This window comes from Beta vulgaris, chromosome 3 (assembly GCF_026745355.1).
Source record: "Beta vulgaris subsp. vulgaris cultivar EL10 chromosome 3, EL10.2, whole genome shotgun sequence".
In the NCBI taxonomy this organism is placed as follows: domain Eukaryota; kingdom Viridiplantae; phylum Streptophyta; class Magnoliopsida; order Caryophyllales; family Amaranthaceae; genus Beta; species Beta vulgaris.
In genome coordinates this window covers 51,664,647-51,676,686 of record NC_079204.1, presented here as the reverse complement: position 1 = coordinate 51,676,686, position 12,040 = coordinate 51,664,647, and the positions used below count along the sequence as shown (strand labels likewise).

The following is a 12,040-nucleotide window of genomic DNA, read 5'->3' as shown; positions in this document are numbered from 1 at the left end:
CATTTAGTTTTCATTTGGGCTTCATATTACTTCTTTTTGTCTAATGAAATTTTCAGTTAGCATTTACACTGTTTTCAGTTAGACTTCTTAATTTTTCAGTTGGTCTTCATATTATTTCTTTAATTTTTCAATTAGATTCACAAGCATTCAAATGAAAGTGATTTCTAGCATAATATGTACTATCTTAAAACAGGTTTTCCCAAATTCAAGACATAGGCTTTGCCTTTGGCATATAGAGAAGAACTTTGTAAGCCACTTCGGATCCCTCAAGACCAATGAAGACTTCAAGAACATGTTCAAGAACTTTGATGGGGTGTCAAAATGAATCAGGCTTTGAAGAATTGTGGGCGAAAATGATGGAATTGTATGGACACGAGAAAAAGGAATGGTTCAGCAAAGTATATGATCAGAGACACAAGTGGTGCACCGCGTTAAATAGGGATATGTTTTCAGCTGGAATCTTATCATCACAAAGAAGTGAAGTCACAAATAAGGCAATATCATTCAATGCAAAAGCAACAACAAACCTGTTTGAATTCTATCATATATTTGAGCAAACAGTGAAAAGATGGAGAAGCAATGAAACTAGTGACAACTTCCGGAACAGAACTGAACGTCCCAAAGCCGTCAAATCCAAATCAAAGCTTCTGAAACATGCAGTTGTGTATACAACTAGCACTGTATAATGACTTTGAAACAGAGTATGAGGCAATGGCATCATTTTTACGAGCATTTGCAACAGAAAACTCACAGCTGAAGTTGTTTGAAGTCTCACCAGAAGAAGATTTCACCAATTCACATACAGTAGCATACGATGAGGCTACAACAGAATTAGTGTGCTCATGTCAATGCTTCACAGAGACGGGGATGCTTTGCTTTCACATAATAAGGGTCATGCACATGTTCAGCATATTTCAAATACCACAACAATATATCCTTAAGAGATGGACAAGACTTGCAAAGTCAGCAGTATGGGAGAATGTTCAAGGTTAGTGAAATAAATCAATATGACTAACTGACAAATGAAAGCAACTAACTGAAAAACTGAAGACTCCAACTAAACAATTAACTGATCACCTGAAAGATTTAATTAGTGAACTAAAAAAAAAGGCTCCAGCTGAAAATTAGTATAACTAACTGATCCATTAATGTTACTACCAGAACATTAATTGGGGGTTTTGTTTGTGTTGGGAGGGGATATTAGTGGTGGGGGTTTTGGGGGTGTGGGGTTTAACACTTAACTAACTGAAACAATTAACACACCACCTGAAAGAATTTATAAGCTATCTAAAAATTTAGTTAGTCAAATGAAATAATTGACTAAGAAACATTTATTACAGCAGACAAGGACCAAAGCCAAAATGCACTGTTGTGGACACCATGGAGACATGCAATAACCAAGAATTTCTACAACCTAGTGTCAATATGTCAATCAAATGAGGATGCAAGAACATTATGTGACAAGTCGTTGAAGGAATTATACAAATCAGTGAAAGAAGTTTTCAAGACCGATCAACAAAAACAACAAGAAATCGAAGACGAAGAACTACGAAGACAACAGTTGAAAATCCTGAGGTGATAAAGACAAAAGGAAGACCCCCAAAGGGAAACAAGAGAGTAAAAGGACATTTTGAGAAGCGTAAAATGAAGACAAGGCATCCGAAGAATATGGAACAAAAACCCCAAATGTACCTCAAGTTGAATAGTGTTCAAATAATATTAGTTTTCAATTGTATTCCAGTCAGTAATTGTATTCAAATTTACACTTGTTTATTTCTAAGCTACTCGAAATTCAGTAATATTAGTATTTATTGTCCTTCAGTTAGACTTATTTTTTTCAGCTAGTGTTTCCAGTGCTTCAGTTAGACGTGTTTACTTTTCAGCTTATAATAATTGAGTTTCAGTTAGACTTCTTTATTTTTCAGCTAATCTTTATACTGCTTCAGTTAGACTTGTGTATTTTTCAGCTAGTCTTAATTATGCTTCAGTTAGACTTATTTATTTTTCAGCTTGTATTAATTGTGCTTCAGTTAGACTTGTGTATTTTTCTTGCTTCAGTTAGACTTATTTGATTTTCAGCTTGTATTAATTGCGCTTCAGTTAGACTTGTGTATTTTTCAGCTAGTGTTAATTTTCCTTCAGTCAGACTTATTTATTTTTCAGCTAGTATTAATTGTGCTTCAGTTAGAGTTCTTTATTTTTCAGCTAGTGTTTATAGAGCTTCAGTTAGACTTGTTTATTTTTCAGTTTTTCTCTTCAGTTAGACTTGTTTGTTTTTCAGCTACTATTTACAGTGCTTCAGTTAGACTTAAAATTTATATTTACAAATATATGTCATACACTTATTATTATGAGTTAGATTTTTCATTTTTCAGTTGGTGATTGTATTTTTCCAATTAATTTTCAAACAACTTCATTTACACAAATGTATTCCATTCAAAGTAAGTGTAAATGTACAATTCATTAAAGAACACAGATATAAAATGTAAAATGAGTTGTGTGCTATTTCTACTGTACATTACAAAATTTAATGGTGTGCTATTTCTACTGTACATTATAATAATAAAAAAAAAAAAGTTTGGCAACTAAGAATAATGAAATTTCAACAGTTGCTCTATTTTCACTTTGTCTCCAAAATTATTATTCAACACTCTTCTACGTTCGCCTCATGCTCCCTCCTTCGCCGTAAAATGTGTGCTTCTTTTCTATTTGTCATCTTTGATCGATTAGATGCTAATTTATCTAGAACAGCCTTTTTATCCTTCCTTAACTTCTGTCTTGCCATCAGTTCAGGTTTTTTGCAGACCAAACATAACAGTCATGCTTCACTTTCTCTCTCAGTTTGTTTAAAGGATGGTCCACAAGACAGAAGCGCAAGCCTACACCGCTCAAGGTTTTTGGTGGCTGCCTAAAAATAATAAAATCAAACTATTAAAAAAGTTTCAAAACAAAATGTAACAATTAAAAAATAAAACTAACTGAAAACAAACAACAACATCAACTAGTCTTTATAGTGCTTCATTGTTTTTCAGGTAGTCCTTATAATGCTTTCAGCTAGTAATGATTGTGTTTCAGTTAGACTTGATTGTTTTTCAGCTAGTATTTATTGTGTTTCAGTTAGACTTGTTTATTTCTCAGCTAGCTTTACAGTGCTTCAGTTAGACTTAATTATTTCTCAGCTAGTCTTTATAGTGCTTCAGTTAGACATCTTTGTTTTTCAGCTAGTCTTTCAAGTCCTTCACTAACTGGCTATCATACCCTTTTCTATTAAAAAACTTTCAAAAACAAAATCTAACAAGCAAATACTCCCTAAAAACAATAAAGTAATCATACCCTTTTCAGGTCAACAAGTGAACATGGTTAGTATTTTGACCTCATACAGCTCCATGGTTTTGATTGCATAGACACCACAATCAAAATTGTTGTCCTTGCTTCTCCAAGGGAAATAAAGAGTTGATGTTTGCCAATGGTGGAGATGATCAAAATCACGACATCTCATAGTATCTTGCATAAAAGAATCAAAAGCACGACACTGCATTTGAAGATCAAAAAGTAAACAACAATTAAAAAACAAGTAATAAAATGGAACAAAAAAAAAATACAAATGCTCATAAAAAGGTACGTACAAAGTATGTAAGACCGTTAAATTCCTCATGCTTATATCTATCAATGTCCTTCATGTCTGTACGATTGTCAATATTTTCAATCCTTTTGCTTTCTTGTTCAGCACCAAGACAGTATAATGATCATCCTTGTGAACAGGAACAAAAATCTGGAAGATAAACATAAGATGCAAAAGCAATAAGTCTACCTGACAGAGAACAAAAAACAAAATGAAATACTAAAAACACTAGCTGAACTAAAAACATACACTAACTGAAACATAAACTAGGACTAACTGACAAGTAACATACACTAACTGAAATAGAAAGATACACAAACTAACAACAAACATACACTAAATAAAACATAAAATAATACTAAGTGAAATCAAAAGAAATAAAAAAATGGTTAACAATAATACAACTAACCTTCTTTCTCTTCAACTCCATGAACACCAGAATCCAAATCAGGAACATTTTCATTTCTTCCAAACTCCAATTCAACAGGCCGCTTCACCAATAGTGAAATTGTAGGATCAACTTTGTTTGCACTGTCTTTCGCTTCCAAATGACGCTTGCATATGTCGTCAATTTGACTCAGAAAATCTGGGTTAAATACTTCACTATCATCCAGAGAAATACTGTCTTGAGACAGCTTCTCGCCTTCCTCCCGAATATTCTGGGCAATCTCCAAATTCACTTGATAGAATGCAAGCGCATTCCTCTTCAACTTGTGCATGTTCTTCACATATTCCTTCAATTAAAAGAGCAAAATAAAATAAACAAACAAATCAATATGATGATGACACAGAAACAACATAAACAAAAATATAAGGACCATCTGAAATAATCCAACTATCAAATGAAAACTTAAATGAAATAAAAATAAACTTATTTAGTTTTCAGTTATACTAATTTAGTTTCCAGATAGACTTATTTAGTTTTCAGTTAGACTTATTAAGTTTTCAGTTAGACTTATTAAGTTTTCAGTTAGACTTATGTACTCTTCAGTTAGACTTTATTATTTTCAGTTAGACTTATTTACTCTTAGTTATTACTTCTTTAATTTCAGTTAGATTATTAGTTTATCAGCTTACTATTTACTTCTAGTTAGACTTATTACTTTCAGTTAGATAATATAATTTTCAGTTAGACTTATTACTCTTCAGTTACATAGTTTCAGTTAGACTTCTTTATTTCTAAGTTACACTTCTTTCTTTTCAGTTAGACTTATTTGCTCTTCAGCTAGAACTGACATTATTTCAGTTAGAGGTTAACAGTCTTCACTTAGAGTTCAAGAGTAAAAAAAATAAAAACATAAGATAAATGAAACTCACAGGAACATCAAGAGCATCTATTTCCTCAAGTCATCAAACTATGAGGAAGATCCATAAAGCTGCCTAGTTGAAGGTGATGGCCCTCAACCACCTTAATTATAGGAGAACCAGACTTCCTACTAGCAGCACTAACACTGGGAGTTTTAAACTCAACCTTCTATTTTCACGCTTCACCAGCAGAATAAAATCCATGTTGATCTCAAACTGCTTCACAACATACTAAATCCTTCTCTTCCTGCCAATAAGTGATAAATGGCTTACTGACATTTGAATAATCCAGATTACGCACTTGAAGTTGTGAATAACAGCAAGAGTCAAAGCGCTAACGCATCCCCGAAGCTTGAATGATACTTTCTTGTCCAAGCTCATTCTTCTTCATCATAATAGACTGATGACAGTCCAAAACAGCAGTACAAAGACTTCTCAATATATATCCACACCAGTCATAACTTGAAATTGTAGATGCATCTTCTAAACTCTTGGCACATTTCAGCACAGGCCCTAAATCAGCTATAGGACATAGAAGCTTGGACAACGAAAAGATAACAAATAACTTCTTCAAATCATCCCCGGATTGATATTTCTTAAACAAATCATCCCAATTTTTCTACCAATGTATGGCTTCTTGGGATCAGAAATACCAAAAACCTATGCAATCCTTCCTGGCACTTCCAGCCTCTATCTGACTACCTTTCCTCCTAAAGGCGTCATCATCTATAACCTCTACTGTCTATCTGACACAGGTAACCCCAAAACATCACTAATGGTAAACTTATTAAAAATCAGTTTACCATTCTTTGTTGAAAACATCATTCCAGATGCATTGTAATTCAACAACACCTCCAAATTCAGATTAGGACAAAACTTCTTTATCCTAATATCTAAGAGACTCCCAAACCCAATATCCCTAATGTCTCTTTTTTGCTCATCACTCAAATTACTAACCACTTCATTTAAATGGGAATAGTCTGACAATACTTGTAGACTAATTGACTTTATTTCTTGCTCAGTGAAATTCCTAACAAAAGTGAACAAAAATAACTTTAAAACATAAAAAAAAAACAATCATATAATATAAAAGGAGAATAATGAAAAAAACATACGATCTATCAAATGTGTCTTTCTGTTGATCGGGATTAGATCTTGAAAATGAAAACTTGATTGGTGATAAATCAGATTTGCCTTTCTTCTTAGACAATGATTTATCACATCTGAAAGAAAGAAAGTTTAATCAAACAATAAAACTAACTGAAAACAAAAACAACATCAACTGAAAAAATACAAAGATCAACTGAAAGAATACAAAGTTCAACTGAAAGAATACCAAATCAACTGAAGAGAACCATCAACTGAAAGAATAGTTATATTACTATTTATTGCTTCAGTTACACTTGCTTGTGTCTCAGCTAGTCATTATTGTGCTTCAGTTAGCCTTGTTAATTTTTCAGGTAGTCTATATAGCGCTTCAGTTAGCCTTGATTATTTTTCAGGTAGTCTATATAGTGCTTCTGTTAAACTTCTTTGTGTTTCAGGTAGTCTATATAGTGCTTCAGTTAGACTTGTTTGCATTTCAGCTTATATTAATTGTGCTTCTGTTGACTAGTTATTTTTCAGCTAGTCTTTACAGTCCTTCAAGTAACTTCTTTGTTTTTCAGCTAGTATTTGTTGTGCTTCAGTAGCCTTGTTTATTTTTCAGCTAGTCTACATAGTGCTTCAGTTAGACTTGTTTATTTTTCAGCTAGTCTATATAGTGCTTCAGTTAGACTTGTTTTGTTTTCAGGTAGTCTATATAGTGCTTCAGTTAGACTTGTTTGTTTCTCAGCTAGTCTCTACAGTCCTTCAAAGTAACTTCTTTATTGTGCTTCACTTAGAACTTGTTTGTTTATCAGCTAGTCCTTATTATTTCATTTAGTATAAGTTTCTTTCATTTCATTCTATTCCAATTACACTTAAAATTTTCATTGAAAATTTACATTGCTTCAGTTAGACTTGTTTTCTTTATCAGCTAGTCTATATAGTGCTTCATTAAACATGTTTGTTTTTCAGCTAGTCAATATAGTGCTTCAGATAGACTTGTTCGTTTTTCAGTAGTATATAAAGTGCTTCAGATAGACATGTTCGTTTTTCAGCTAGTCTATATAGTGCTTCAGATAGACTTGTTTGTTTTTCAGATAGACTTCTCCGTTTTTTACACTAGTAGAAAAAGGACGATTTGCGTCCCTTGATTTGCGTCGCACAGACACGGAAGTGACGCAAAAAACCTATTTGCGTCGCATGACAAATAGAGTACGACGCAAAACATGAATACAATTACCAGATACAAGCTATATGCGTCGCACGTGCCTTAAGTGCGTTGCAAAAGATCAATTTGCGTCGCACCTCAATCAACGTGCGACGCACATACCCAGCCCAATTTGCATCGCACCGTATTTAATATGCGACGCACATACCCAGCCCACTCATTTTTATTTTAGCCGCGTCATTTTTACCAAGGCCTTACTCAACCCTAATTCTATCTTCATCCGCGTCACAGCCGTTTCAACCCTAATTCTCTCTCCACCTCCCTCTCTCTCTCCTCCCTCTCTCCTCTCTCTCCTCTCTCATTTCCTTCATCAACCGTTCAGGAATTTCTTCTCTCTCTCTCCCTTCTCTCTCTCCTCTCTCATTTCCTAAAAATCTCTGTCGCTTCACTCGATCTCGCACGACGATTTCACACCAAAATCATTTTCTGGGAAGTTTGATTTTACCACGGATTCAATTTTTACAACACCCCCTCTGGATTTCGGTGGTCGACCATCGTGTGCAACACCCCCTCTGGATTTCACCACGGATTCAATTTTTACACTTGAAATCTACAATTTCGCATCACTTCGAACACATCAACACATAAAATCCATACTTCGAACACATCAACGGCTGTTTCCGGCGACAAATCAGTTGTTTTATGGTTAGTCTCGCATGTAAAATTGTCGTTTTTTCATTTTTTCATTGTTTAGATCTACAATTTTGTTTTTTCATTTTTTCATGTTTTCAGATCTACATTTTTTCCTTCGTTTTTTCATTTTTACATTGTTTAGATCTATTTTTTTCATTTTTTCATTGTCTTCGAGTTTTATACATCTGAAACATATTCTTCTGTTTTTTTACTTTTTAGATCTGATTTTTTATTACTTTCATTTGCAGATGGTCGTTTCGTCGGAAATTTTTGAAGTGGAAGTTTTCGTCGAACACTAGTAGAGGAAATTGTAGATCTCTGATTTTTTATATTATTTTGTGTTCAAGTTGTAAATTATAGAATTTTGGTGGTTTAATGTTTTGTGTTGTAGTTGTAAATTATAAAATTATTGAATTTTGTTGGTATATATTTTGTTGTGTTCAATCCTTCTTTGATTTCAGTTGGTAATTTGTCTCTCAATAATCTACTTCTACTGTTCGAGAATCATTATTCTAAGTCTAAAAAAAAAAATTTTTTTTTTATTAAAATAGTAATTTGCGTCGCACATAGCCCGAAGTGCGACGCAAATCACTAATGTGCGTCGCACCAAAGGCAATGTGCGACGCACATTACCTCTGTAATGTGGGCTGGGATAGCCATCTGCGTCGCACCTATACGAGTGCGACGCAAATATCTGAACCATCTGCGTCGTTTCCACATACGACGCAGATCGTTTTGAGTCATTTGCGTCGAGGGCTTTGGCGTCGCACCAGAGTCCGACGCAAATAGGCGCCTCACATGCCGACGCAAATTGCCTTTTCTGTACTAGTGTTAGCTAGTCTATATAGTGCTTCAGATAGACTTATTTAGTTTTCAGTTAGACTTATTTAGTTGTCAGCTAGACTTCTTTATTTTTCAGTTGGTCTTCTTACTACTTCATTTAGTATAATGACTCTTTATTTCATTGTTTTCCAATGAGACTAAAAATATTCAGTTACAATTTACATTGTTTCAGTTACACTACTTCATTTTTCAGTTACACTTTTCATTTTTCAGTAACACATCTTTATTTTTTAAAAAAAAGTAAAGAAAAACAAATGAAAAACACCAAAAGAAAGGTAGAAATGTCTAAATGAAATAAAACAAAATCAACTGAAAGAATATAAGAAGCAACTGAAACAATACTAGAATCAACTGAAACAATAAAAGAATCAACTGAAGGAATATAAATATCAATTGAAAACAACATCAACTGAAAGAATACAAGTAGCAACTGAAAGAATACTATAATCAACTGAAAGAATATAAATATCAACTGAAAAACATGTGTATAAAACAACAACAACTGAAAACATGTGTATAAAACAACAAAAACTGAAACACAAACCCTAAAAACATGAAATAAATACTCTGATAAACTGAAAACATCCAAAAATAGAAAAAAAAAAATCTAAACTACTCTAAGAACTTGAAATCTACCTTGGATCATAATCACCATCTTTCTCTTTCTTCTTCCCAGTAGTAGACAGTGCCAAAATTTTTCCTGAAGATGCGAGACTCTTCACCTTCTTCGACTTCGGGCTACATTACAATTACAACAACAAAAACGCTAAAATTTTGAAAACAAAAAAAAAATTTGCAGCAAAAATCAAACGAAATTATACCTAGAATCATCATCTCTGATTCTCTTCACCATATTTGCGATGCAAAAGTAATGAATTACGAAGAAAAAAACACGCTAAGTTTCAACAGCAGAGAAGCAGAAAAATTCTAGAAATAATCAGTAAATAATATATCGGTTTCTTTGAAATGAAGAAGAATCAGTTTTAAAACTAGCGAGAATCAAGTAGAAATCCAAAAAACAGTTTCAAACTCGAAAAAAGATAATGATCTAATAACCGTTATATGTTTTTTCTAAAAATAAACAAAACTGCTGATCAACAAAACAAATATGAAAAAAAAGCCCACGCGTTTTTGATGGCTAAGCCCGTCCGACGGAAGGTATTGGGTCAGACGGTCTGACCCAATACTTTCACTTTTAGGAATTACAGCTACAAAGTCCACCTGCAAATACAAAGGTAATTTCTTCTTCCTCTGATCTAATTTGCTTCACTGCTGTCATTTTGGTGAATTCCTTTTTCCTCTGTTTTAATGTTCCTTTCCCAAAATATTGCCATATGTTAGGTAACTTAAATTTATCTGCCTGTTTATTTACTTGTAGCTATTGAACAGGAGATAAAAAAATAAGAAGCAGGAAACTAAAAAAGAAGTAATATGATGGTAATGAGCTTTTTCTTGATTTTGTGCAATGAGGAAGAAGTAGCAAACTGAAAAGAGAAGTAAAATGAATGCGAAAAATAGAAGTAGTACCGTAAGAGATTTGGGGAATTGAATCTCAGACGAAGTATCAGCAAATATGGACAAATAACAGGGTAGTAACTCATCATTTCTACTAGCACAAAATACATTTTCCCCATTAATGATGTTGTTATAGTAATATTCTTCATCAGGTGTGGAGTAATATGAACTATAATCACTATTATAGTTGCTCATCAGTTTAGAATTTGTTTATATTTTGGAACATTGGGTGCAAGTTACAAATTACAATAACTGTCGTAATCTGTTGTTTTCGAAAAATTTGAAAACCACAGCCAAGCGCTAATCACATATTCACAACTACAAACAGTTAATCAAAATTGAAGAACAAAAAACTCCATTAAAATACATACAGAACTCACCTTTATGCGAAAACAACAGACAGATTGAAGAATGAATCTAAAATAGGATGCACAATTATGTTGTTGCTAGCTTATTTCAATTCGACTTAAAATCTACTCACATATTTAGGTGCGTGATTGATTAGTTGATCTTATGAATTGGATACTTTTTATTTGAATTTCACCTGATCTCTCTCAGTGGCCAATTGATATTGATGAGATTATGATGTAGCTGCTGCTGCTCTCAATGACACCTTGCATGTTTTGTCTCCTATGAACCTTTGAGGCTTTAATGTTACTCCTTCTGTTTCATTTTAATCTACACACTTACACTTTTCACGCATGCCAATGTAAAACTTTGAAGACATATATCTTTAGTTTTCTATTTGTAAAAATTATAAAAAGTATATATTAATAAAATACATACTAAGACGAATCTAACAAGATCCCACATGACTATGTTTTTATTCACGTATAAATCACAAACGATGGTCAAAGTGCAATTTATGAATAGTGTAAAATGTCAAAGTGTGTAGATTAATATGAAATTGAGGGAGTATTACTTTGCAATGTTTCCCTTCCTTAAGATTTATCGTTGCTTTTATCTTCAAAATTTTTAGGTATGTTTTTTACGCTTTACTATGTGCCAAGTTGTTAAATGTGTGGGTTCTTTTTAATCTTTTGTTTCCTATTTTTAATTAATACTTGTATAAGGAAGGGTGAAGAATTATTATAGCAATTAAACTTATCTGTGTCCCTTTAACTTTGATTTACGTCTATCATTTTCAAATTACTAATTTTTAATTACATTCCTATTTACGCAATTTCTTGTTGTATGTGTTTTTTAAACAGGAAAGTATTACAAAGACTTACACTTACACGTCATATTTGGCCCTGCTATCAACAAAGGTGTGTCCTCAAAAATCACAATACAATCTATTTTTGGTTCTTGTATTGTTATAGTTCATCTTACTTTGTATGTTCACTTATTCTTCTATTTAGATTATAGCTAATCTTACTTCGCATGCTTATATATTATTGTGTTCAATAGTATATGTAAGTTATCGTACACAATATAAAGCATTACAATTAACTTAAAACATGGAAGAGAAAGCTCCTAAAAAATATAAGCCACGTCCATATGCTCTATGGCCTGAAGAAAATAAAGAAAAACTTAGAAAAAAATGGAGAGATGCGTATCACATGAAAAAAAATTAATAAACAAGTCGACACTTCTATGCACTCAATTTCACATAAAGAATACACAAGTTCCACACATGAATCATCACAATTGTCTGAATCACAAAATAATCCTTCACGAAAGAGAAGTTGGTATGCAATGTTAAAAGAACAAAAAAAGGAGGAAATTCGGAAAAAAAAAACGACAATTGTATGCAACCCATAAAAAAACACAAAGAGCTCTAACTATCAACGATGGAGAATTTAAAA

General features: G+C 32.8%; 1 protein-coding gene and 1 long non-coding RNA gene across 4 annotated transcripts; both read right to left on the bottom strand.

Moving 5' to 3' along the window:
• Positions 1-3,384: 3,384 nt before the first annotated feature.
• Positions 3,385-4,439, bottom strand: LOC130590744 (uncharacterized). Of its 2 annotated transcripts, XR_008968591.1 has the most exons (3): positions 4,032-4,439; positions 3,627-3,772; positions 3,385-3,532 (listed from the first exon to the last, which is right to left on the bottom strand). XR_008968591.1 is itself a non-coding variant. In XM_057393284.1 (2 exons), exons 1-2 carry the CDS (start codon positions 4,339-4,341, stop codon positions 3,747-3,749), a joined length of 336 nt encoding a protein of 111 aa, XP_057249267.1. In that variant the 5' UTR covers positions 4,342-4,439; the 3' UTR covers positions 3,385-3,746. The 2 variants fall into 2 exon arrangements, 1 of the variants encoding a protein (XP_057249267.1); XM_057393284.1 differs by having other exon boundaries at positions 3,385-3,772.
• A 3,682-nt stretch (positions 4,440-8,121) lies between these two features.
• Positions 8,122-10,820, bottom strand: LOC130590658 (uncharacterized). Of its 2 annotated transcripts, none has more exons than XR_008968510.1 (2): positions 10,613-10,820; positions 8,122-9,455 (listed from the first exon to the last, which is right to left on the bottom strand). It is a non-coding gene; the product is annotated as an uncharacterized LOC130590658 (long non-coding RNA). The 2 variants fall into 2 exon arrangements; XR_008968511.1 differs by having other exon boundaries at positions 10,714-10,820.
• Between the last annotated feature and the right edge of the window lie 1,220 nt (positions 10,821-12,040).